The 27,247-nt window shown below is 39.1% G+C and overlaps 3 protein-coding genes across 3 annotated transcripts; 2 read left to right on the plus strand and 1 right to left on the minus strand.

Moving 5' to 3' along the window:
• Window positions 1–497: 497 nt before the first annotated feature.
• ro60 (Ro60, Y RNA binding protein) lies at window positions 498–6,995 on the plus strand. The gene is made up of 9 exons (XM_054596066.1): window positions 498–581; window positions 1,666–2,249; window positions 2,785–3,005; window positions 3,147–3,293; window positions 3,367–3,504; window positions 3,586–3,702; window positions 4,075–4,191; window positions 4,723–4,869; window positions 5,244–6,995. The coding sequence occupies exons 2-9, from the start codon at window positions 1,673–1,675 to the stop codon at window positions 5,394–5,396; spliced, it is 1,617 nt and encodes a 538-aa protein (XP_054452041.1). The 5' UTR covers window positions 498–581; window positions 1,666–1,672; the 3' UTR covers window positions 5,397–6,995.
• A 501-nt stretch (window positions 6,996–7,496) lies between these two features.
• cdc73 (cell division cycle 73, Paf1/RNA polymerase II complex component, homolog (S. cerevisiae)) lies at window positions 7,497–26,115 on the plus strand. Its single transcript, XM_054596123.1, has 17 exons — window positions 7,497–7,669; window positions 8,527–8,632; window positions 8,806–8,875; window positions 9,101–9,163; window positions 9,446–9,498; window positions 9,721–9,809; window positions 10,061–10,274; window positions 11,818–11,916; window positions 12,071–12,149; window positions 13,147–13,211; window positions 20,586–20,643; window positions 21,735–21,770; window positions 21,975–22,062; window positions 23,135–23,296; window positions 23,615–23,715; window positions 24,914–25,055; window positions 25,201–26,115. The coding sequence occupies exons 1-17, from the start codon at window positions 7,539–7,541 to the stop codon at window positions 25,235–25,237; spliced, it is 1,593 nt and encodes a 530-aa protein (XP_054452098.1). The 5' UTR covers window positions 7,497–7,538; the 3' UTR covers window positions 25,238–26,115.
• Window positions 13,628–18,355, minus strand: LOC129088869 (beta-1,3-galactosyltransferase 2-like). Its single transcript, XM_054596124.1, has 2 exons — window positions 17,766–18,355; window positions 13,628–15,924 (listed from the first exon to the last, which is right to left on the minus strand). Exon 2 carries the CDS (start codon window positions 15,687–15,689, stop codon window positions 14,427–14,429), a length of 1,263 nt encoding a protein of 420 aa, XP_054452099.1. The 5' UTR covers window positions 15,690–15,924; window positions 17,766–18,355; the 3' UTR covers window positions 13,628–14,426.
• Window positions 26,116–27,247: the final 1,132 nt, after the last annotated feature.

Consider the following 27,247-nt stretch of genomic DNA (forward strand, 5'->3'; position numbering starts at 1 on the left):
AGACATAGTAAAAAAACAAGATCAAAAATAAGTATTATAAATAAGCAAATGAGCAATAAAAAAAACAGTAAAAAACAGTAAAGAATCCACAGTTACTGAAATATTATATATACAGAGAGAAACTATTATAACTATTGTATTGCACAGTGTATTTGTATTGCAGAGGTTTTTAGTGCACTAAATTAATATTGTACTAGTATACAAAATTACATGTTTCGTATTCATATATTTCCAAATGCATTTTTGTTATATTGTTGTATAATGCACAGAAATGTACATACTTATTTCATACATATATTTCCTTATGAAATTTTATTTTATTATATTATTTATATTTCTTTTCTAGCATGGGAGCAACTGTTACGTAAACCAATTAACCAATTAATGAATAGCCTTCACCTGAAAGGAGGGTGCTTCATTCCGCTGTGAGCGTGGAATAACGCAGGACTCTGTATCCCAGCATGCACCGCGGCACCACTCTCGACTTCATTATCTCAATGACGGCAAGAGGAGAGGCCTCTTTGAATCTAACGCTAGCTCCATCAACAACTTGACCATTGTGCACATAAGGCAATATTTCGGTATGTTTATGTTTTTAGAACATATTTGTTGACCGATAGGTTTTGATTTGATTATTTTATATTATTCCGTTAAGGTCAGCGTAGCTAGGTAGCCAGCTGCCCATCCCAGACGAGCTGCTCCAAAGCTGCGCCCAGCCGAGCTTCCCGGTGTCCAGCCAGGAAAAAGTTCAGATGTGAGCCTTGATAGTTTGTGGTTTTAAGGAGTGTGGCTAACATCGAAAGCTAGCGTTAGAATATAACATTTTAAATGGGCGTGCAGACTGTCCTCCTCTGATAGCATAACTAAGTTAGCAAATGTTGACATGCTAAGTCAGTGGTTCTCAACCTATTTTCAGTGATGTACCTCCTGTGAAATACCTTTTCAGCCAAGTACCCCCTAACCAGTGCAAAGCATTTTTGGTTGAAATAAAGATGTAATACTAAGCACCATCAGTGTCTGATTTATTAAACTGGCAACACTGACGATTGCATTGTTGCATTGAATTCAGTTTATGAACTTACACTTATATTTTATTGAATATTTATTAAATAACAAGGATTTTTGAATGGATGCTAATTTTAAATATATATATTTTAAATCTCACGTACCCCCTGGAGTGCCTTCACGTACCCCCATTTGAGAACCACTGTGCTAAGTGATATATCAGTGAGGATTTACCAGCATCCTCGATCAACAGCTCAGCTTGTGTCTTGCATATGTCGGATGTGTATCATCATGTCCTGTAATCGGCTTAAAGTTATTTTTGTCGATGCACTGAGGCAATGAGTAATGTTGCAAACGCAGTAAATACATCTTGTATTCATGTTAATTTAGACTTTTGGGGTGGCTGTTGATCTCTGAGTTACAGTTGCTTTAACCTCAAACCAGAACCATGACTGAAAAATGAACTATGGCATCATTCTATTAAATCTCTACTGTGGTTGGCACATTTTGTCCACTGATGTATTTTAATCCTAGTAGGATGTATCTGAGGCACGGTAAAGAAGGGTTCTTTCATTAAGTATCAGCCAGTCACTGTGGCTAATGAATATCCAAGTGAATACAATTCCCCTCTCATCAATTTCTGTTTCTTGTCTTATCTAGCGTTACAATGGAGCCATTGGGAAGTTCTTCATCGAGCAACCACACCCTGAACGCAACAGGTGGTGGCTGTCCATGGGAGGTCAACGACAAAGCCAGACTATGCCGCTTCCTCTGTTACGGCGCGGAGGGAGACGTATACACTGCTAGAGAAGAGGGTCACGTCGGCATGGAGAGCGCCACGGGTCTGCTGTCCCTGCTGCAGGAGGGCCGAGGTGCTGAGGTGGTGGAGGAGATAAAAAGATTCACTCAGGACGGGCGAGCTGTCACACTCGACCCCTCCCTTTTTGCCTTGGCTTTGTGCTCCCAGCACTCAGAGCTGAAGACCAGACAGGCAGCGTTCAAAGCCCTGAAGGAAGTTTGTCGGGACCCTGCCAACCTGTTTAGCTTCATCCAGAAAAAGAAGGAGTTGAAAGAGGGTATGAAGTGTGGCATTTGGGGACGTGCCCTGAGGAAAGCAGTGTCTGACTGGTACAATGAGCAAGATGCCCTGAGTCTGGCTGCAGCTGTGACCAAATGTAAACAGAGAGAGGGGTGGTCACACCAGGATCTATTAAGGCTGTCTCACACTAAACCTGCTAATGAAGGTGAGTTTACTCGGAACCACATTATAAAATTACTAAATATGCATGGTAAGGTCTCTATATGAATATCTTCTTATGAATACCAATTTTTTTTCAATTGTTTTTCATATTTCCAGAAACACAGGCGGTGACAACTGCGAATTAGAAAGGCAGCTATGTTACTTACAAATTAGCAGTATGTGTGAGCTTCATTTAATTATTACAGTCATCATCTATCAAATGCTACAAAGTCATATAAAGAGAGAAGGAAAAAATACCTCAAAAGGTATGATGATAAACCAAAAAATGGCAATAGAAAAGTGAAACACTGGTTACAATGACATAACCAACACAGACAGAAAAACACTAAAAGTTACAGCCTCAAATATGGCCATAAAGTGAAATGAATGATTGTTCAAAAAAAATCAAACCAAAGCATGCCCAGTTTCTTATTCACTGCATTGCAACTATGTTGTAAGATTTACTGTTTTATTTTACCTGACCCTGTACATTTATAAGTGAGGAAGACTACAATGGTCATACCTTTTTGTTTTTCCAGCAATTGCCTTGATCAGCAAATATGTTACAAAAGGATGGGAAGAAGTCCAGCTTGCTTACTCTGACAAAGAGAACTCAGAAGAGGTTGTCAAAGTGCTTTTGTATCTTGAGGTGGTGGAGAAGGTCAAGCACAGTTGTGATGAAACAGAGGTCATCAATTTAATAGAGGAACACAAACTGGAGAGGGAACAGCTGCTGACAGACCACCTGAAGTCCAAACAGGTGAGTTGGCTGGTTTGTGCTGGTGGGAAGCTCTGCCTTCCAACACTTGAGAGCAACTACTAAACAGCATTGCATTTTTCATTTAGAAATACTTTACTCTAATCAGTGCAACTGAAAGGGTGTATGTGCTTTTTCCCATAGGTATGGAGTGCTTTGTTGAAGGAAATGCCTCTCCAATCAGTGCTAAAGATCTTGGGTAAGATGACGTCAAACAAAATTCTTGAACCAGGAAGTTCGGAAACACAAGCTGTATGTGACAGAATACAGAGCGAGACGGCTCTAAGGAAGGTAGGGTCTTGCTAATTGATTTACAGTTGGGGTTTTAAGTAAACATACTAAATGCCTGTCCTGAAATCACCAGGCAAAGATCAACCCTTTCAACATACTCTTGTCTTCTGAAAACTACAAAAGAGGCCAAGGCTATCAGGGTAAAACAAAATGGGAACCAGACAGTGGCATCCTCAAAGCGATGGACTCTGCCTTTTATAAGAGTTTTAAGGTAGGTTCTTTTTATTTTTCACAGCATACGTGACCATCAAAGAAGACTTAACCTCTCGAACTTTTGCGGTTCTGTCCCCAGAATGTGGAGCCTTTGGGTAAACGCTTCGTAGTGGCAGTAGATGTGAGCACATCTCTGAGCAGCATTGTCCCAGGAACGTCAGTCAGCACTGCTGTTGCCGCTGCAGCTATTACCATGGTAAGACAAAATTAGAGCTACATACCTTGACTCTGAACAGTGTTCGGGTAATTGTTGTCCTAGTTGCAACAGCTGTGTCTGTAAGCAGGGCTCGGGCCGCCCCATCTTTCAGGCAAGCCTGGGTGAAGGAATTGGTCTGTTGACACGTACTATAGATTCCTGCGAAATTCCTTCCGCAGTGCGATTATCTTAGCCGTCCAGGAGTTATTGACTGGGAGACGTGCCAATTGTATTATGTGAAAATATCTGCGGTGGGTGTAGTTGTTTTTTTTATTTTTTTATGCAGCATTGTGTATGCATGTGAATTTGTGTGACAGGTATTTTAGTTATAGTGGTGTCATGCGTTTCTTTTGACCTTTGTGTCTGGCACAGATTTTTGCAAGAACAGAAGCAGACACGCATGTGCTGGCCTACTCTGAAGGGGCTTTGGTTCCATGCTCCGTCTCTGCTGACATGACTCTCGCACAAGCAACATTTGAAGTGGTTAAGGTAAGAGATAAGATAAGATAAGATAATCCTTTATTAGTCCCGCAGCGGGGAAATTTGCAGGCTTACAACAGCGTAGAGTAAAGTGCACACAAGAGACATAGTAGAAGAAGACAAGATAAAAATAAAAAATGAAAAATAAAAATAAAATAAAACAAGTATTATAAATAAGCAATAAAAAAAACAGAAAAAACCAACAATAACTGAAATATTATTTAATTATTAAGTCGCTCTGGATAAAAGCGTCTGCTAAATGACTGTAATGTAATTATATTTACAGACAGAGAAAAAAAACAACAACTATTTTAACTATTTTTACGTCATGGCGTCAAAGAATAGGACATGATTGACAGTTACTTATTGGTAACTGTCAATCATAACCATCTGTGACTACAGAGTACATACTGTTACAAATTGTCTAAGAAATGTAGTTCTCCCCAGAAGCAAACAAGTATTGTGTTCATACATACTTTACTGAACATATCTTGCTGTTGAGTTCTTTGTCTGACCTTTCCACCATCTTGTATGTTTCAGATCCCGGGTGGGAGCACAGACTGTACCCTTCCCATCACGTGGGCCACAGAGAATGGGAAAGCTGTAGATGTGTTCATCATTCTGACCAACAACCCATTGTGGGCGTTCACTGCCAGCCCAGTGGAGTCTCTAAAGATGCATAGACAAGTAAATATATAGATTTGTGTCTGCTTAGACAGGGAATTTATTTATGTAATGTGGTCTGTAGGGCTGCCTCCTCTTAATCCATAGTTGACTAATTGGACGTTTTGGTCTCAGTTGATTAAGATTTCTTTAGTCGATTGTCTTTATTTTATACTTTTTCATGCCAAATTACTTATTTCCAAGAATCTCGTAAACACAAGATTTAAAGTGGAGCTTTTGTGTAATTTCAAAAAAAAATTGTGGAGAAACTCAGTTAAACAGATCTGTCGAATAAATGAATTAAATCATTAAATAAATAAGAGCAAACATACACATGCTTTCCGCAAAAACAATGACCAAAAACTGAAACATTTCTTGTACGTGTGTTTTCTCAACAGAAATCAGGAGCCAATTCCAAGTTGGTGATGTGCGGGCTGACTTCCATCGGACATGCCATTGCAGACACAGAGGACAGGGGTTTACTAAGCATCTGTGGCTTTGACCTTGGAGCTTTGAGTGTCATTCGTAACCTAGCCCTGGACCTGATCTGATTAAGTATTGGGTCTGTCTCTTAATTGTTTCGTTAGAGCACAAAGGAAGGCACACAGTGTACAAGCGTGGCTCACTTAGCATGCAGAGTGCCCTAAAACAACACTAACCCAATTGATGTTTGACATTCACAATTCCGATTTCCCTTTTTTGTATCGTATAACTTACGAGTCCATTGACAAAGGGTCCAGCTGGCTGGACAACACTGGAAATGTTATGTTCATATATTTTTTTCAGAAATTTGAAAAGAAAGTGATACGACATGATATGTCATTTCATATCATAATGTCAAGAGTTTAAGTGCAAACAGTACTGTACGGAAAGTGTTTTGATGGTTTTTAGTGAGACACTTATGATACTCATGTATAGCAAGATGTTGGCAGATTTAATAAGAGGAACAATGTAAGAGTCAGAATGTTTGAGGCTTAGTGCAACTGTAGGTTTATTTGTATGAGGATTTGCTGTTGTTTCTGGTATGTATCAATGATATGATTTTAGCAGGGTTGATGTAATGGTAGAGGCATTTTGAATTTGAAAGCCTTTCCCTCGGTCCTATGTAGCATTATTATAAATGATGAACAGATATACATGTGTAGAATTCCATTTACACAACTTTTCCTTTAGCCTAGGTCAAATTTTGAGTTGTATTTACAGTTGTTTTCCTCTTAGTCAGTTTGATTTTTAAAACTTCAGTTGTCTGTTCTGCCCTTGACAAATGTATCCTATAAAATGATATCCTTGGTGCTCTTACATGTGATACATTTTTGAAAGGGATTTTTTGGAATTTTCCTTTGTGAAACAATAATTTAAATGTTGCTGTTAAGACTGTTTAATTTGGAGAAATGGACTTATTCTCACATTTCAGTCTGAATTCTGTGTATTTCACAATTTTTATTTCACTGTATTGTTATCTCCAGGGAGCACCATGTTATTTAACAACTCTTTACCGAGAATGAATCCGCTAGCACCTTGATATTTCCATATTTTTATGTAATATTGTTCGTTATGCAAAATCACTTATTACTGCTACCTTCCCTGGAAAACAGTGAATTGAATGTATTTTTTCTAAAACATCAGCAACCATGGAGATTTAAAGTAAAATCCTTTATATTTCTTCAAAGACTGAATAAAAACACTGTTTGCAGTTAGAGGCCAATTCATCCTTGAGAAATGCAAGCAAACAGCTACAGCGGTGCTTCTTGTTTTAGACAACACTAATTGCTGACAGCATTCTCTTAACTTGTTACTCATTCACTCTGGTGTAACTGACTGTTTGTAAAGAGGAATAAATTCCTCAAAATGTTACTGTGAAGGATTTTTGTCCAGACCTGCCAATACTGTCAGTTTCAATTGTAAGACAATGTCCACTGTTAGGCCAAAGGTCAAAATGCTATAAAGCTAAAATGTTTAAATCATATGATCCTTAATACAACAATTGTAATAGAAAGTCTGGCACAAGAGATAGTTATTATGAGGTATGGTAGATCACAAATGTTTCACCACCGTGATTAACTTCTGTACCATCATGTTGTCTGTTGCATCCGTTGTGCTTAACATGTAAGTACTGGAATGTAGTGGCAATGTAAACCCTAATAAACAATTAGCTGCTCTTCAAATACTGTAGTTTTTCTGTCTTCCTGGAAATTAACATACTTTGTTTTGTGGTTGGGTATATCACCGACTGTGACCAATAGTGTCCATTATATATAATATTTCAGTTATTTTGGATTCTTTACTGTTTTTATTGCTTATTTGCTATTTATAATACATATTTTTGATCTTTTTTTTTTTTTTTTTACTATGTCTCTTGTTTGCACTATACCCTATGATGCTGTAATTCTGTAAATTTCCCCGCTGCGGGACTAATAAAGGATTATTCAACTTATTCTGTTGAAGTGTCCTTGAGCAAGGCACTGGGACTGTGTTTGCCAGTGTCAACAAACCATCTAATTAATATCAAGTATTACGTTTATCAACCTCAACTATGACATTTCTTTCGAATACATGGACAAATACATGTGGTCTTCTGCTAGCTTTGAGAAGCGGTCTAAAAAAAAAGTTTGAAACAGATCAGGCATCTTGCGAGGCCCCATGATGTTGATAACCGGGGACCTTGCAAACACACTACATCAAGACAAGTGAAGATGGCGGATGTGTTGAGTGTTCTTCGGCAGTATAACATCCAGAAAAAGGAAATCGTCGCTAAAGGAGATGAAGTTATATTTGGAGAGTTCTCCTGGCCGAAAAATGTGAAGACCAACTACATAATCTGGGGGTATGTCAGCGCCAAAGTGTCTCTAAATCGCTGCGGAGGGGCCCGCTGCTGGAGCTCTCAATGCGGCGCTGGTTACGGCGGAAGACTCGCTAGCTAGCTCGATGCTAACATGCTAACCCAACTCTGCTCTTCGCGGCTGTACTTAAAACTTTAACCCCTCTGTGGTTACTTTGACGTGTAGCATACCAATCGTGTCTTTATTCGCGAGGTCTCTTTCTTAGCACATGTGCGTTTCAACTTGCATATATTTGTTTCAAACTTCCAATGTGTTGGTGAGAGCTGTCCTGCTAGCTGCGCGTCATAGTGATGTGATGCTAACTCATAAGCCCACTGAGCCAGGGGGTCCAGTGGATCACACACACTTCTGTTCATGGTGTCAGTTTATCGTGTTCATAAGCAAAGTGCAGACACGGGCAAGGTTGCTGGAGGATCAACGTCAGTCAAGTAACCCACGTTGTCTTTACTTCGTATAATCCATATAATATGCACTTTACATTCTTTTAAAAGTGCAACAAGAATCAGTAAACATTTAGTCCTATGCATTACATTACATTACAGTCATTTAGCAGACGCTTTTATCCAAAGCGACTTACAGGAAGTGTATTCAACATAGGTATTCAAGAGAACTACTAGTCACCAGAAGTCATAAGTGCATCTCCTTTCTTAAACAAGCATCTTAAAGCATAAACCAGAGCAAAAGTATAGTGCAGAGGCAAATTACTACGAAAACAATAATTGCAACAGACTAATACGAATGTAATAAGTGCTACAAACTACTATAACATGATGCTATGACTATAACATGATGTTGAGGTTTGTTTTTGTAATGCTCTTTTTGCTTGTGTTTCTACATCCAGTACTGGTAAAGAGGGGCAACCTAAAGAGTACTATACTTTGGACTCTATCTTGTTCTTGCTCAACAATGTGCATCTTCCACATCCATCGTATGTGCGAAGAGCTGCAGTAAGTGACTAGAGTAACTATCAAAATACCTTAACCTGTCAGTTACAGTATCGTTTGAACACATCCATTATTCCAGACTCCTTTTCTGTCTCGTATAGCTTCTTCTTCTTCTTCTTTTTTTAACAAATGCCCTGAAAGTGTTTTTTGGTGACATGCTGTTATGTTGTTGATAGACTGAGAACATCCCTGTTGTCAGACGACCTGATCGAAAAGGCTTGCTGTCATATCTCAATGGCGAGAGTTGTAAGTAACACTTGAGTTCTGTTTCTATTATGTGCAGGATGTTAAGAATGTATTTGTGTGTTTAACTTCAACACATTGTACTGCTCTGTCCTGTTTTCTAATTGGTTTTGAATGACTCTAACATTATGACAGCTTTAATTGATAAAGCCCTATGAGGAGGAGCCTAGCTGAAGTTGGTCTAATTGGTAATTTATTAATGCAGTTCCTAATTTTCTTTTTTCCCAGCTACATCGACAAGTATTGACAGAAGTGCACCTATAGAAATAGGTTTGCAACGGCCAACGCAAGGTAAGCCCAACTCATCAAGTTTGAAGAGCTATTTTCACCCGCAGTAGTAATTGTTGTTTAGATTATTTGTTTTTATTGAAATCTTGATTACAACTGAATAAATTGTATATTCTACTACCCTTTAACTGGTAATCCTGCAAGCAGGTCATATTTTCACAGATCTTTTTTTTATTAAAGGGCTAATAGTAGATTGGTCGTAGGTAGTAGGCAGGGCAGAAAAGTCGGTATATAAACCAAATGGACCTTGTGCTGTGAACTAATACCACTGTTCTGCTTTTTTAGTGAAAAGAGCTGCTGATGAGGTATCTTCTGAAGCCAAAAAACCCAGGATTGAGGTAAACTGATATCTTCCACTAAAAGTTGCTTTCAAATTATATACTCGTACACATATTGGGCAATGCAGCTCAGTGTGTACATTTTGTTATAAATGAAATGCAATTTGTTGCAGTAAATAAAACATAATTATTGTGGCCAGCCTGGCAAATCATGGGGTCAGATATTATATCTTATTTTATTCAGCAACTTGCTAATGGTTCGTACACTGCTTTCTTCTTAAGGATGAAGAACGAGTGCGTCTGGATAAGGAGCGCCTGGCTGCCCGTCTGGAAGGCCACAAAGAGGGCATCGTGCAGACTGACCAGATCAGGTATAATGGATTTGTCCCAGCTGCATTTATACATAATATGCTTTCTCTATGAAGCAATAATCTCTCAAATGTTGATTATTTCACCACTTAGATACGTTGTGATTTTTATTCAACATACAACAGTGTCAGTATTAAGTGATCAATATTAATCTGATTGCTCCATGTCATGTTTACTTTCATAATGACACCCACAGACCAGTCCCCTGAAGCAGTGGGCTGTTTAAACAATCCTAACTTCTCTTTCTTTTCAGATCGCTGTCTGAGGCCATGTCAGTGGAGAAAATCGCAGCCATCAAAGCCAAGATTATGGCCAAGAAACGTTCCACCATCAAAACAGATCTGGATGATGACATAACCCTGAAGCAGAGAAGCTTTGTGGACGCTGAGGTGGATGTCACCAGAGACATTGTCAGCAGAGAGAGAGTTTGGAGGACCAGGACAACCATTCTCCAGAGCACTGGAAAGGTCAGAGTCCACTTCAAGATAATGATATCCAATCACAGTTATATTTCTATGTAAACACTGTTTTTCCTCTCTTGACAACAATCCATTGCATTTCCTAAAATGTTAGACTGTCCCTTCAAATACATCTGTCTGATTACCATGCGCATTCTGGGATTTTCTTGTATTCTTAGCTACACATTGCCTCAATATTGGCCCTTGAATTCTGTCTGACCTCTTAATTACACAGATTGTAAATGAGATTTAATGAATAAAGTCCGAAATTATATATTTTTTTATCAGGAAAGCATTGTTGCACTGACCCTTTGTGTGACAAAAGTACCTACTTTGTTACTCTCTCTCTCCAAAAATCCAACAACTATGCGGAAGCAATGCATTGTAGTGTTGCATATCTTTTGTTTTTGGTTCAATTCAATTATTTATTTATTAATCAGTTGGTTTGTGTTTTTATGCAAATAACCACTATAGATGACAATAACAAAGTAGAATTATAACATTTAGAATTTGATAGTTTTTTTTTTGTGTCCAAATATCTCTTGATTTTTATTTAATTAATAATAGACCTACATTTTTCCATTTTGGACATGTCACTGCACCTCTCAATGGAAAACCATCCATGATGTTCTCTGCAATTAGGTGGGGGAAAAAAGCTATGTGCACCAACAGTAGCGGCCAAAACGAAAATATCAGCATATCCAATATTGTGCATCGATAGTCAAAGGTTTTTCAGATTTGGTCCGAATAGTGGGAGGCTTTACTGTTAGAATCTTAAAAACAAACAATTCAACATCGGAAGTCATGTATATTACAAGATATTTATTATGACATTTTTCTAACTATGCAGCAGTGCCTACAGTCAAGGCACATCTATCTTTTGAGAGATGTGCCTCGACTGATTTAGACTTTCACCAGAAAAGCATTTTGTGATGTGAACTGGTGTGAAACGTTTGTATCTTAACTTGAGACCACCTTGCTGTACATACCTGAGTTCAAAAGCAGCTGTCATATTTTACTACCAAACCTGCTGAACTCCCTGGGACTCCCAGCCCAACTGTGTAAATACTTGCGTAGCGAAGTTAAAATATCAACCACTAGATGGCAGTCATAGAGTGATTTTCACCCAGTTTGTATTTACTCTAAAAAGGTTTTTCACTGGGCCACTTCAGGACTTTGACATGTTCCTCTAAAAACCATTATAGTGTTGAATGGCTGTATGCTTAAATCAATTATTCTTGCAACCTATAAATCACTTTCCAAATCTAATGTCTGAACCAAGATGGCTAAACTCTAATATATCTTTAGAAGGCGCATTGCAGTGTGTTAAATGTTTTATGTAATATACAATAGGAAACATGAAAGCACATAGTAATTACTATACAGGTGTGTTTTAAACAATTCTGATAAAGTGCAGTTTCATCTGGTTTATCTGTTTACATTTAAGCCTTTAGGTTGGGACCCTTAGACCTTAGTGTTGTTCACCAAATGATAATAATTTTGTGCAAGGGTCGTAAACTTATCATACCTTATCTGTATTGCTCCTCTGCAGAACTTCTCCAAGAACATCTTCGCCATCCTTCAGTCGGTGAAAGCCAGAGAAGAAGGGCGAGCACCAGAGCAGAGACCAGCACAAAACACTACTCAAGTGGTGAGAACGAAATTCTGTTTGATATATGTACATATAATTATTTAACTCATTAATTGCAATGGCAAGTCTATAAATGACTACTAAGGTTTTGACTAAACAATGTTCTGACAGGTATGTAAAGTAATGAATTGTTTGTGTTTCGTGTTGTTTCCAGGATCCGTCCCTAAGAAACAAGCAGCCTGTCCCAGCTGCCTACAACAGATACGATCAGGAGCGATTCAAAGGAAAAGAGGGTGAGCTTCCTTTGTGCTTTTGTAGCTAATTTTAGTCTAGAAGGTTTAGAAGGGTGTATGTGCGTGGGGCATTTAAGTAAAACATGGTTAACTGATCATTGATCAATAAGACTTGGATTTAATTTACCCCATTTACACCTGGTATCAATAAACACACGACAATGAGAGGTTTAGATGCACACAGCACAATATACCATTTCCAATATTAGCCTGTTGAGTGCTGTGTTGGCAAATGTTTTATGCAGGGTCAAGTTATTATCCAGTGTTATATGTAGGTTTAATATATACTACTGCAACTACTGATTAAAAACATTTTTAAATATCAATAATAGAGCTACTGCAAGTTTCCTATGCATTAGATCATTACAGCGGTGAACTAAAAAAGCACTAAGACTGTTTCGTTGAGTTTAATGTGTGTGTCATTTAGTGTTTGGATTGCCTGTCGTACACTGACTTCTAATCAGTTATAAGATTAATTTGCCTTATTTTATCTGCAAATAAGAAGGCTCAACGACACATTTAGTTCTTAATTCAGTTCCTCAGGCTGCTTAATACCTGGAACAATTTAGTAGAAAAGGGTGCATAGTTGAGTGTGTTTCATTTGCATACGCCACTGATGTTCCACTGACCACTGAGCCAACAGAGCGATCTACCGTAAAAACCTGCCATCTAAGGCCTGTGTGACTCAGCGTTCAACTACGACTGCACAATTAACCGAAATCTTGTTATATTATTATTTATATTTGTATTTTAAAAGGAAATGCACTTTTGGTTACATTTGTAACAGAGATTCTATTTTTCAGAAAATACATACAGAAGCAATGACATCCAATGAAAAAATAGTAGTGATAAGTTTGTATATTTGTTTTGATTGAGTGTAAGAATTGAAAAATGCAAACTGGTTATAGATATTTAGGCACTAAATGTTATTACACTTTGGAAATACCCTGTTTTGTTCTGCCAGTAATCTACAACTTAGCCTGTGTTATTTTCTTAGAAACTGAGGGTTTCAAGATCGATACCATGGGCACCTACCACGGCATGACCCTGAAGTCAGTGACGGTAAGAACAAGCCTTTGCTGTTTGCTTGTGTTGTAAGAAGACTAATCCAGAGCGACTCTGCATGTGAATTTCACTTTGCACACATCCAGTAAATGTTCCATTTATAATTATTCAGATCTGCTAGAGAACTAATGAAATCAATCAGTAAATGTTATCATATAGTGATATGGGACATTTATAATTATATACAGGTGTATATTTCTGCACTAACTATACTCTTCTGGCCATTCTTTTATTTGCCTTTCCCCACACGTCATAATATTCATATTGCAGATGATTATTTATCAAAAAACTCCTTGTTCAAATACTTTGTCAAAGCACTAGTTTTTCCCTTTTGATAATTTGTAAGATCTTCTTTAGAGGTGCGTCATCATCTGCTGTCAGCGGTTGTCATGGGACAGTTCCTCAAAAGTAATAAAGGGAACTTTTGTGCTAAATTAAGTCCTCAAATGTACTTTTTAAAATGCAATTTCCAGAAATATATTTTGTACTAAAAAAAAAAAGTGTCTGGTCCCACATTTGTTGTCAACAATCTTAATATCTAGTAACAGAGTTCCTGTTTCCATGTCCTTTTGAAATAACTTCATTGACTACACGTGGAAACATTTATTGGCACTGTAACCTGTCGACTCTAGTTTTAGAGTAGACTGTATCTGTAAGGCAGCATATATAAAACACATACAGCAAATCTTACATTATTACAAAAAAGAACCCTTTGCCCCACAGTGAAACACATCTTATTCTATTGTAAAATATTATGGTGTACACAAACTCTCCAGTGATTTAACTCCGAGGTATAAAAACATTTGTCATCTGTTCTGTACAAAATATTTGACAATAATCGTAAAGCACTTCCATCAGTTTTTACACAACATATATTCAGAAGTTGTAATGTATCCATCCATCCATCCATTTTCCGTAACCTGCTTATCCAGTTAAGGGTCGCAGGGGTGCTGGAGCCGATCTCAGCTGTCAATGGGTGAAGGCGGGGTTCACCCTGGACAGGTCGCCAGCCTATCGCAGGGCTGACATATAGAGACAAACAACCATTCACACTCACATCCACACCTACCGGCAATTTAGAGTCTTCAATGTAATGTATCCCCAAATGAATAACGTATGGATTATTCCCATGGTGTCAAGTTAAGAACAGAATAATCTGAGATATAAATCATTATTTGTGTGTAACAACAAGGAGAGTTTATTGATAACAAGTTATTGAGCTGGTCTCTCTCTGTTCATTCTGTTTACGTGTGTCTTGCCTGCTCTAATTGTGTTTATGCAGGCGTTGTGTTTGTTACTCTGGAGATGATGCCAGTATTTAAGTAGTTCATTTGGATGAAACCCATGTGATGTTATCAGATGGCTGTACTTGCAGCTGGAGTAAGACACCCGCCAATGGTTGAAAAGGAACTCATTGGGTGGAGGAGTAGGCTCTATCTGGAGTTTAGCCAGGCATATTCCCACATACACATCCTCCAGATGCAATTGGTGGATTCTTAGTGATACACGATAGATTTTCCTCGCCAGGTCTCCAGAGAAGACATAACCAGTACCAGAGCAGAAGGTGGGATACTTTTCACCTGGGTACAGTTCAGGAGGCATGTACCACTTGCTGTTTTTGTTTCGGTTGGGTGCAAAGCCTCTCATGTTATTGCCTGTGAAGTAGTTCTTCTTGAGATTCAGTTCCGGCCTGAGCAGCTTGTAAACGAGGTACTCTGTGTTGACGAACATGTCGCTGTCCGTCTTCATGACATACCCGGCTTGTGGGCAGTGAATGGCCACCCAGTTCATTCCCATCAATGTCTTTATGGTCAGGTTTTTGTAGGAATCCAGAAAGTCCTGCTGAATGATATCGTGATACCTCCGGCTTTCTGCTTCTAGCATCCTTTGCTGTAAAAGTCCCAGCTCTCCCTCATTTTTCCCCAGCAGAAAAAGCCGGATGAATCCTAGAGCAGGAGCCACGCTCTCGTTGCCCCATGTCTGCCGTATGGCGATTCTTGCCTCCACCTGCCGAGCCTCAGTGGATATCAGCAACACCAGAAATGGTGCAGGTCTGCTGCCTGCACATTTGTCTGGCTCATTGATGATATAAGGGAAAGGCCCGTGGGTTATAGTGCCACGAAGATCTCCCTCTACACTTTGGCTAGTGTTGGCTGCCACAGTGTTTTCAAAACTTGGGTTTTCTTGAGGAGCGGGGACGCCCTCCTTCTCAGGAGAGCTGATGTTAGCATCAGACTTGAGATTCTGCTGAGGAACGATGACAAACCTCCAAGCTGAATGTGGTGCGCTCAGGTTACCTTTGGTTTTGGTGGTATGAAGTTCACTACCTCCGTACAACACAGAAGGGCCTCTCCTCCACGGCACACCTGTGAGCTTAGGCAGCCACAGCTGTTGGCCCAGGAAGACCAGGAGACCCAGCAGTGAGAGGAGACATTTAGCGGTATGTGCACAGCAGTGGCGTCGTCTCCACTGCATGGTTTCAGCAGGACTAATTCAGTCACGCTTGTAATGTAATGTCAATCGTTAGCTGATCGGTCCTTGATTTCTGGAGTCGAAGTGAGGACTGTGTGTGTGGTGAATTGTTTAAGGAATTTGGCCCTGAAATAATGATTTCTGGTTTCCATGTAAATCACTTGACATTCACAGACGGTGTTGTTTGACAACACCGTCAGGTGTGAGTCCGCTCTGACGTTGCATGCCTTGTCATTTCCTGTGAGACAGAGGAGAAGAGGGGACATATTTGAGATGGATGGATACAACCTTTCTGAGTCACATTTAAGCTGCTGCTGCTGCTGATGAAATGAATACATTTTTGTGAGAGGTGTCGCCCTTTACGGTGCTCAGCTCTCATTATCATCGCTCTCATCAGGCTGCTATTGTTAGTAAAAAAACAAAAACTGACCGCTGTCTGCCCAGCTCCTAACGACAGACAAACAAAGTTAGCGACCAGTTGGTAAACACAATAGAGCATTTAGCAGCCAGATAGTTTCCTTAGGAGTTGGTGGAGTCCAATACCAGAGCTAAAGGGAGAATATTTCGGTTCGCATTCATCAGGCGACCAGAAACACAACTGAATTATAATGTTGCTGTGTAACTGCTTGATGTGTAAATACGCAGCTGTTTGCTAAGACGATTTTAATGCGTTAATTTAACAGATATTAATATGAACAGATTGATTCTGCTACCTCAAAGTGGAATACAAATCGATTACTGTTGGTTTAAGTTTAGATGATACATTTATCTTCTCAGTCTTTAGTTTAAACGTCCCCTCCTGGATCAAGATCAGTAAAGAAAAGGGAAGTAAGTTATTATATTATGAAGTTGGTGTTCTGGAGTTTTGCCCTTGACCCTTTGTTTTCATATTAAATCAGTTTCATTTAGTATAATCGTTTTTTATAGTATACATTTTACAGAGCAAATTTAATACAATTAATTAAGCTTGAATATTGACACAAAATACACTTTCTTTCCTGCTATGACTCATTCCTGCAAGACGTTCGTCATCCTAGTGAAACAATTCTAGTTGTACAAACTATAAACATCTTAGTGTGAGAAAACTGATAAAAGGTAAAACATTTTTAGTCTTCATTGGGGCAGTGTTTGAACAGCAGACTTTTCTAGAAGTTACTTTAACATTTTGCTCTTGAACAGTATCAACATGAGGAATTGTTATATAAAGACCAACATTTTTTGGCATGCTGCTGAAGTGGAGTGTGGTCTCTCAGTGTTTTTCCTGAATTACACGCTACCTTTTAAAATACCCCCAAAAAGACAACGAGGGGTATGTGCAGGGGCGCCGAAAAGGGGGGGTAAAGGAGACGGATTCTAGGGGCCCATGATGGAGGGGGGCCCAGAGAGGCCCCTAATGATGATGAAATTATAATACAGAAAAAATAATGACACTAAGTTATTAACTAACATATATTTAGTTTTTTCTATTTTTTCATGGAAGAGTTTATTTCCAATTTAAGAATCAGTGGTGCAGCAAATAAATGACTCAAAATGAATTCCATTGTATTCAGAGTGCTCAGTTCTTCCCCTACTGTACATGTCAACTGTCATGCTGTTCTTCTTTCACAAATATGGTAATGATAGTCAAAAATACCATTAAAATGCATAATTGTATGTAAAATAGCATCAAAAAATTTTGCCGCTGTGTTGGGGGCCCTGTAAAGATTCTTTTCATGGGGCCCAAAATCCCTAGCGGCGCCCCTGGGTATGTGAGAGCTTGTATCCAAAGGTGCTCTTTTATCTCTGCTGCAGTCAACAGAAATCGAAAATGTGTGTTTCCTTTTTCGTAAGTCGCACCCATCACATCCTGTGCAGTACTCTGGACAAAAACTGCTCGTTGTTTAAGCAACATTACTTATTTCGTCAGCGTAGAGTTGTGTTGTGTTGATGAGAAGAAAGGAGATGCACTTATGACTTCTGGTGACTAGTAGTTCTCTTGAATACCTATGTTGAATACACTTCCTGTAAGTCGCTTTGGATAAAAGCGTCTGCTAAATGACTGTAATGTAATGTAATGTGCGTTTTGCATTTTAAACTCACCCGTTTTAGTTGAAGCTCTCTTTTCCTTCTGGCATCCATTGTTTGCAGCATGTATTTAATTCCAATCCTCACATGCTGATTGCCCTCTTGTCACGTGCCCTTAACTGAACCGCTAACGGCTTGGGCCAGACAACTCAGTTCCTCATTGTTTTTCCTCTACAAGGTATGATAAATGATCCTCTGTTAGTCAGAAAGACGGGGATATTTAGTCATCTTCCAGGCTCTTGTAGCTATTTACCACATGCATGCACAAGTGTGTCTGTATGTGCAGAACATGTGCCAAAGCTCCCGTGTTGCAGTCTCTCCACCTGCCTTGGCGCATTGTCCCCAGAGGCTTGACGCTAACGGTGCTGCTGCTGCCTCCGGCCAAGGGGAGAAGAGAGTCTTGACAGTCGGCTGCAGCCGTGGGTCCTTTCGCTGTCCCCGCTTGTCGTATTGTGTAAATCAAAGCATTAGTGGATAGACGGGGATCATCTCGGGAAGATGCACGAGCCTTACATCTCTCCATTTGTTCAGCATTTCTTCTATTTCTGTGCTGATCCTTTTTGTCTTCTCGCTCTTCCTCTTCGATTCACAGGCTCTCATTTTAACCTCCCTCCCCCCATGTGTACCAATCTCATTTTTTGTTGCTACTTCCCCTCCTCATTCAGCCGCCCCTCGCACTCATCTCTTTGCTATCGTTGTGTTGTCTGCGATGGGGCTAGAAGGGTGAAAGCAGAGGGGGAGGAGGCAGATGAAGAGGAGGCAGTGCTGTGAGCTGTGTGTTCTAAGAGGCAGCTTCCTGGCTTGGTGGCAGTACTCTCTCCCACCACGTCATGCCGTTTCCGCTGCTGCTGTTGCTGCCTGCACTGTTAAAGGGGAGGGGGGTTTGGGATGCTGACCTATTTGTATTCACGCCCACTCTCCAGAAAGAGGAATAAAGCACTTATCTCAATTTGCCGTGCTGTGGAGTAAGAGGAGAAATGTCGGCACTTTAAGATATGGCATGATCAAATTGAAAATATGAAAAATGTCCGGTTACAGCATTCTCAAAAGCCTGTTTAGTTGCAGTCTCTAATGTGTTTCCTGTCAGTCTTTTGTGTCTGATGATAATTAGAAAAACAAATAATTACAGCGATGTGTCTGCTGTGCTCATTCAGCCATGGTGGTCTGCCTTGTCATTTTGATTCTACCCCAGTATGACTGGGAGTAGTTGTTTTTTTTTTTCAAGAGGAGGACAGGGGAAGAGGGGTGCTTGTTTTTTTCTTGTCTGCTCATTGGTGGTCATGATCCTTTCAGATGCACTCTGCCCACCTTTTGAAATGCATCATGCTTTAATTTAATCTCTATATAGGATGACGGTTAGACTAAGGAAAAAACGTTAAATTGTGTCTTCCATTTACACAAAATTAAAAAGTAGCTCTCTCTACGACATGCTGGTATTTGCTGGGAGCTATATTCTTTATGCGGCTCATAAATGGATACAGTTTGGCTCTGGTTCATTTGGAAACAAATAAAAATAAAAAAACCTGCTTAACTTGATGCACAACTCAATGTAGCGTTATCCGGCAACGGTGCTGTGCTGCCCAATCAAATATGTTCAAGCACCCATTCCGGTTAGGTTTCCTTGTAATCATCTCATCAAGTGATTGTCACCATGATAGCCTACCAGAGTTGAAAAATCTTGTTTCATAATAAAAATTGCTGTGCAGTGTTTTGGCATCTGATGCCTTCAAGCTCAAGGATCCGTAACTCAACCTGGACTTTCTGGATCCTTTTTCATGTCGTATTGGCACCTGAATTAGTAAATTGTTTATATGTAGTTAGTCCATGAATGTTGGACTATAAAAATAATAATATCTGCTTTTATTGGGGGTAATGTAACATTTCAATGAGCAGGACTGCTTTAAGTTACAGAAGTATTGGATTTAATGTATTTGTGCCGATTTAATGGCTACCAACCAACTGAAGGGTGATTCTTTACAAATCTGTTTTGTGAAGCTGTGATGTGGAGGAGAGGATCTCTTGGTGCAAGTGTACTTTAAGTGGACAGAGAGTACAAGTGCTCGAGCTGCTGCTGAGCTGCAGACCAGCAGTTTAGCTGTAATTGACAGTGATCCTGCAGTGGTGCTGATAGACTCTGCCCTGCAGCTACAGGGATATATGATCCATTTGAATTTCAACAGACCTTGGGGGCCCACCAATAGTTGTGTGTATAATATTATTGTATAGTGCTGACAATGTGCAGATGTTATCTTCTCATCCCCAGCTTTGGCTAAGAGCATTGGCTTTCTCAATGCTCAGTTTTGATATTTGTGTTGCTTTGGTTGGCAGGAATGAACTTTCCTGGCATCAGTTGACAGGATGGGAATGAGGCTTACTAGCTTTTTCATAGGACTTTTAATTACTGATGCTGGATAGTCTTAATTAAGCTTATAAAATATTCACACACTGTTCATTATTCATACTAAGGGGAACATTGCTTGAATAATGTATTTCAAGGGATCTTTTTTTTACAACAGGAGCTACACTCGGGTCGCTTACGTTTCTAACAGTTTGAAGCTTCACATTCATTTCCTGTCAGGGAGAAAGAGCTAGTAAAATCCACTTGTGCTAAAACAATCACCAACAAATCTAATAATTGGTTAGTCAGGTGGGTAATTTAAGAAGCTAAATGCGAAACATTTGTTCCAGCTTCTCAAAATCAAAGATTTGCCGCTTTTCTCTTTCAGCTATCAGCAAATTGTTTTCTGTGTTTTCTGTAATGGGTTGTGTTGATGAGCAGTTGGTTGAATGCATTGTACATTTATTATTATGACCGTTGGACGTTGTGTTTTCCAGGAAGGAGCTTCTGCTCGGAAGGCCCAGACCCCTGCGCTGCAGCCTGTCCCTCGTCCAGGTTGGTGTTAGATTCCACCTATCCAAGTACTTTCATGCATATGTCTGCTTACCTTGTACAAGGCTGTTTTTGTAAAGGTTGCACAGTGATAACTTGACTTAATCACCGCCTGTATGAATATTGTTCCTTTTTTTGAGGGTGAAAAGGCTTAGGAAGACAACTTCGACAAAATGAATGTGTGCCAAGAGGGGGGGTTGTAACATAGCAGGGTATCTTTCTTTTGACTCTCATCCCAATTTCCCCCAAAATTTGAGTTTCATCCTCTCGAATCTTATTTTATTTTTCCGGGCCTGGAATGACTGGAGGCTGTTAAGCTTGAGCCCTTCTGCCAAGTGCGGCCAAAAAATAAAATCTTGTTTACTGTGATTTTTTAAAAATGTTTGCCAATTTTTTTATCCAAGTATCTATGTCACGGTGTGTGGTGGTACGCAAAATATTCCTCCAGGCTTGGCAGGTCTAAAGGTACATGATCAAAATCTCATTTAACTTTGTTCAAGAAAAAGAAAACATAGAAAAATATGGTGGTTTTTTTTTTCTGTGACCAGAAAAAACCCAAAGAGAAATATTACGAAGAACTTCAGGCTTGAGCATAAAACTTAAAGGTCACTGCCTCTGTAACTTTGACTTCCGCCACACATGACCATACCATACAAAATATGTAAAGCGTTCTTGATAAAAGTCCTCTGGCGATTCTTTTCTCCAAACAAAAGTCCCTTTCACAGTCTGTTTCACACACAACAAAGCAGCATCAGTCTAGTGTTGTTGATGATGACCACACTGGTTGACTGTGACACATTTGCCCTACAGCAGTGATATTAATAGAGGAGCTCAACTTGATAGGATATTGTACAAATTCTGAAAATATATATATATAATAACTTTTAAACGGCAGGGTATTGCAATACCTTTTTCTAGTATCTGTACCTGAACCCCTAATACTTGATGTTGGAAAAAAATATCATAACTGGAGTTACGGCCTGTAACAGTTATAGCAAAGCAGTTTAATCAAAGATCATTTGTATCATTATTTACATTATCTACATATGTGTTCATGTGTATATTTAATTTTCACATTTTTCTTTCCCCTCTAGTTTCACAAGCCAGACCTCCACCGAATCAAAAGAAAGGTAAGTTGCTTTCACTCACATATAAAATACAGTTTCTAGACATTATTCTTTGTCTATTTTTTTTCATGGTTCTGGGTTTATCTTCTGAAATATCTTCTGATATATATATATATATATATATATATATATTTATTTATTTATTTATTGATTGTCTTTCCAACACTGCCTGTTTTTAAGAACTTTGTATCATGACTTTCTCGGCAGGGTCCCGGACACCCATCGTCATCATCCCCGCCGCCACCACCTCACTCATCACAATGCTCAATGCTAAGGAGCTCCTCCAGGATCTTAAGTAAGTCTAGATTCTGTCAATCTCTCTCCTTATTATGGTTGAATGAGAAAAAACTTAGGCCTGCAACATTACATGACACAAATCTAGCTGAATGAATACCTGGAAAACTTCCATATCATATCTTTCTTTGTTTCTTTATAACAGAGGTCACTAATAGGCGGACCCCTGTCTGGTTCCGGACACAGACGCTGTTGTTACTGGACCCGGACATAAAACCTATAGACGATTGAAAATTATTCAATTTGACTGAGCGCTTCTGTTTTAACCGGCACAGCTTTTATAGCCTTTACGGCACTCGTTCAGCGGTCCAGGAAATTTCACAGACCAATAACATGCCTTGTAAATCATCTCACGTGATGCTACTCAGCCAATCAATAATTTGTTTTATTCCGATAATCGTCGTGGCTTGAGCCTGATACACACACAAAGGGGAGAGACGGGAGGGAGCCCCAACAGTCAAAAAAGTTATTTCACGTGGCGTGCTCCAAAAAGAGAAATGTAGACAGGAAAACCACACGCTTCAACCAACCACAATTTTCTCCTTGAGAATGTGAGAATATGAAGGATAATGTGGCTTTTTTTCTTTTTTTTTTTTTTTACATGAATTCACATCTGAAAAAAATGGATTTAAAGCTGCAGGGGAAAGGCAATTCAGTTAATAGATTTTCTTCTAAACTAAAGTTCTTTATTTTAAGTTTCACATATTTCAAAAGCTTTTGGTTTGAAACATTTATTTATTGTAAGAGTATGCATTCGTTATCATTCATCCAGTTCAAGGTGTAATCTGACAATAAATATAATATAATATATATTATTCAATTCTTAATTTGATTTGATAAACAGTTGTTGATTACATACTGACATTAATACAACTGCTTGCCTACTTTAATAATTATGACTCTAAATCGTAGAGCAAGTTAGACATTTATTGTGATGTTCCGGACCTTTGCATTAGGTCACATTTAAATATTCATGACTTAATAAGCAACATTAACATTTTAATGTCTGTCTTTAAACCTTTTCCACACAAAATGAGATAAAGTAGTTATGAATCTTGTTTGTTCCATACCAGGTTTGTCACGCCAGAGGAGAAGAAGAAGCAGGGCATCCAGCGCGATAATGAGGTTCTGCTTCAGAGGCGCAAAGACCAGATCCAGCCTGGAGGCACAACTCTGAGTGTCACTGTGCCTTACCGTATCATCGATCAGCCGCTTAAACTGGCTCCACAGGACTGGTGAGCGTTTCCATGGCCTGGACAAAGAAAGAAAATACATATTTTATTCAAGTTATTTTTGTGCTCTCGTCTTTTAACTGCAATGGACATGGCTTCTCCATTTTCTCTGGAATGGTATTATAGTGTAGTTTATTTGCATTGTCTCTGAAGAATGGGGCTAGGGGTTAGGAAGTATAAAATGATGATAAAATGACCCCCTAATATTGCATACCTAGCTAGCTTAATCACGGCTATCAATCATGACTCCAGGGCTCAAGGGGCTCAAAATGTCTCCTCACAACAACAACCACAACAACCAGTGAATGTGTCTCCCTGCAGGGATCGAGTGGTGGCCGTATTTGTGCAGGGTCCTGCCTGGCAGTTCAAAGGCTGGCCGTGGCTGTTGCCTGATGGATCTCCTGTCGACATTTTTGCCAAAAGTGAGTAATGCGGACTGAAAAGTTATTTTAAAATTGTTACAATACTTGAGTAGGTAACAAACATAACTAGGCATCAGCTTGTGGTGGCTAATGTTGAGAGAGTGGCTTCAATAATTAAATGGTATATAACTTCAGTGATGAAGAATGCAATCAGAGCAAAATCTGCAACTATTTTAATACTTATCTTAGTAGCCTAATCTTTTTACACAAAATTTCGCTTGTTCCTGCACCTCCAACTGGAGGATTTTCTGTTTTTCGAGTCTTATGTGATTAGAAACTGAATTTCTTTTGGTTTTAGATTGTAGATCTGACATTTAAAAAAATGTCACCTTAAACATTTTTGCCCATTTCTGACAATGTTATAGACCAAATATCTAATCGTTAACTGAAAATCAACAGCTTTGGAAGACAGAAAACAAATGAAACTTTTGTTCAATCTTCACAGGCCGGATGTGAAAGTTCTGTGTAGGAATGAAATCTAGCTGTCATTATCTACTGTTATGATTATAAATCAACAAACTTGAAATCTATGATTTCTTGCCCTGCAATCAACTGAAAAAACATTATTTAATGTAAATGCCGTTGTCTTTATCAGGGTTGTCTGTGTGTAAATACACATATGACAGTCTTTCTGGTCTATTGTCGTGAACTAGAAATCTCAGGAACGCTTAAAGGGAATTTCTTTCAATTTGGCACAAACGTCCACCTGGACTCAAGAATGAAGTGATTTGATTTTGGTGGTCAAAGGTCACTGTGACTTCACTTCACACCCACAAGTATTTGGGTATTTATATGCCAATTTTGACAATTTCACACAAATGTCAAGTAGGATTAAATTATTTGACAGACATGAATGTAAACTGCTTCTTGACTGGTTGATGGACGCATTCGACTGCGAGGCAGTAATTCTAGTTTTGATGTGCAGGTGGAAAGACGTCTAGCTGTCTTGTGGAATATAGTGTTTTAAAAGATAGCCTCTTTACAAATAGTATTTCAATGAGAGTATTTTCAACAAGCAGGAGATTCGAAAATATTTCCTTGTAATGTTTGTGGCAAGATCTGTATTACTTCTCGCAATACAGTGTGATAGTACACAGGTTTATATGTGAGGTGCCACCACACTGAATGCGGCCTGTTTATTTCTGCCCTCAAACCGGATTCATCAATATAAATGTGTGCATTCATGTTTCATTTCCAGTCCGAGCCTTTCATTTGAAATATGATGAGGCGAAAATAGACCCCAATGTGCAGAAGTGGGATGTGACCGTCCTGGAGCTGAGCCGCCACAGGCGTCATCTGGACCGACCCGTTTTCCTGCGCTTTTGGGAAACCCTGGACAGGTCTGTGTTTATTATCATTATATGTTTATGTATACCAATCCGTTTGTTTCACTCCTGTGCTACTTATTATTCAGCTGTTTGAATTATGTTCGTTAAGACGATGGAGTTGCACAAACTCACCACTCTTCTCTTTCTCATTTATCAGATACATGGTGAAACACAAAGCTCACCTCAGGTTCTGAGCCCAGATGACAGCGCCAATCTCCGAAAAAATGAAATCTTCGATCCCTCCGACTGCCCTCGTTCCACCTCTTGCAGACGTAGCCCCTTTCATTGCAGGTGCCATCCCATATTCCAACATAATCCCCACTCTCACAGGAGAAGGAGAACACATTATCCAGTGGACTTCCTCCAACACGTCCTCGAGGACTCCTAATGCAATGCACTGGATGTGTTGCTCTGGACACTGGAGAGGAGATTGAGAGGATGTTTGTGTTTTTGTTGTAAATGTTTTCTAATGTTTTCATGTAGTACCAAAAAATACCAAAATATGTTTTATATTAAAAAGGCAATATACTGTGGAAACAATTTAAATGCGATGTCAAGCAACATAAAGGGGTCGAAGGGAGGGGAGATTTTCATTTTTGTCAATGGTAAAGAGAAAAAGCTTTTGAATTGTATTGAATTTTGAATTAAGCTCAGAACTGTTTAGATTGAAAGAAAACGTGAAAATGACTCTTGGTACAAACAAAACGGCCTCTGAGTTTGAAGAAAGAGACTTCCTTTACACTTATCTTTTGTTTTCTTTTGGGTGTTTGTGGTCTGATTGTACATATATGATATGATGAAACCTGTCGGATCCAAAGCTCTTTGAGCAGAGAGGAGGATGCAGGTAAGTGATTGTTAATAATGCTCTGCTCTGGCTCAGTGAGATGAGCTCACTCAAGCAGTCCAGTCAGTTCCTGGCTCAGTTATTTTTGACAGATCCCCACATCTCTTGGTCATGCAATGACCTAGTTAAAGTCTTCTTTTTCTTCTTTGTTGGTGTTGTGCTAGAGGAGAAAAATAATGGAAAGTATTGCTTTAAGTCGTCATATTAAATTGACAATAAAGCTTCCAGAAAAACAAATATCTGTGCATTGCCTATTGTAGATGATTAGTGTTCATTTTATTAATATTATTTTTCCACAGTAGTTTGATTTAGGTTTTATTTAATAGTATAAGAATGAATGTATTTAATGGCAACCTGACAGAGAAGAGCCCCTTTTTAAGGGGACAGGAAACGATGCTGGATTACCAACGGGGAAAGCAGTCAACAATGCCTCGGACCATCAGGTGTCCTAAAAAAATACCCTTTTTTGTGTCAGTTGCTTAGTGTTCATTTGTTTGGTAAATTAGCACCACTAAAAAAGAAAAATTAGCAGGAGCCTAAATATGACATTATATTGTAAACCTGTCAATATGGTTCTTCTGTATCAAGTTCTTTTTTTGTTAGAATCTGTTAAATTGGTGCATTTTGCTAAATTAAATCAAGAATAAGTGATTGTTTTGGCCACTTGGGGGCAGCTGAAACAAGCTGTAAACTCAACAGTGACATGTCATCACCTTTTAAGTTACTATTGTGAACTTGTTAGCAAACAACAGGTGCTTTCTGAATAAGGAATATGAGTCCATTGATATCGGTCTTAATTGTTGCTCTGTATCTTATGGATGTATAAATAGGCAACTGTTGCCAACCAGTTTTCATAAAATCTGTTATTGCAGATTTAATGAACTTTTTCAAAACAGGATTTTTGATATTTTAGAGCCCATTTTATAAATGCCACATCAAAATTTGTTTATCGGAAATAACTCAACAATCCAGGATGTCGATCTCAAGGCAGTTTTGATTGAGAGTTTCACAGAATGTTTTTGCAACTTGATTCATGTCGGTGCTTTGACAGGGAGCCTTGTGTGTTCTGGGTTTCCATCGTAGTTCCCATCACGGCCCCGGGGGACGAGGACCAACTGATGGCTGTCGACCTTCCCTTCATCTGCTTTTTCCATGTCAGCTGGTGGACCCAGACTGGCATTGCATGGGTAGAGGTATCAACACACTCAAAAGACTGTTTAAATGTCCTAAGGTCATTTGGCCCACAGCCAGAGCTCATTCTGCTGCTCAAATTAAAAAAATAGGAGAAAAAAAGTGTATAAAACCAACTACATTTTTCAGTTAACTGGCTGACAGCATTATGCTGTAATGAAACATACTC

This window comes from Anoplopoma fimbria, chromosome 3 (assembly GCF_027596085.1).
Source record: "Anoplopoma fimbria isolate UVic2021 breed Golden Eagle Sablefish chromosome 3, Afim_UVic_2022, whole genome shotgun sequence".
Classification (NCBI taxonomy): domain Eukaryota; kingdom Metazoa; phylum Chordata; class Actinopteri; order Perciformes; family Anoplopomatidae; genus Anoplopoma; species Anoplopoma fimbria.

Bases quoted from the DNA above. Each gene is read 5' to 3' on its own strand.
- cdc73 (XM_054596123.1), top strand. From the start codon at position 7,539: ATGGCGGATGTGTTGAGTGTTCTTCGGCAGTATAACATCCAGAAAAAG. The intron at 10,275-11,817 runs GTCAGAGTCCAC...GCTCCTCTGCAG, and splicing joins TTCTCCAGAGCACTGGAAAG to AACTTCTCCAAGAACATCTT. The intron at 12,150-13,146 runs GTGAGCTTCCTT...TTATTTTCTTAG, and splicing joins GCGATTCAAAGGAAAAGAGG to AAACTGAGGGTTTCAAGATC.
- LOC129088869 (XM_054596124.1), bottom strand. From the start codon at position 15,689: ATGCAGTGGAGACGACGCCACTGCTGTGCACATACCGCTAAATGTCTC.
- ro60 (XM_054596066.1), top strand. From the start codon at position 1,673: ATGGAGCCATTGGGAAGTTCTTCATCGAGCAACCACACCCTGAACGCA. The intron at 3,505-3,585 runs GTAGGTTCTTTT...TTCTGTCCCCAG, and splicing joins CCTTTTATAAGAGTTTTAAG to AATGTGGAGCCTTTGGGTAA. The intron at 4,192-4,722 runs GTAAGAGATAAG...TGTATGTTTCAG, and splicing joins CAACATTTGAAGTGGTTAAG to ATCCCGGGTGGGAGCACAGA.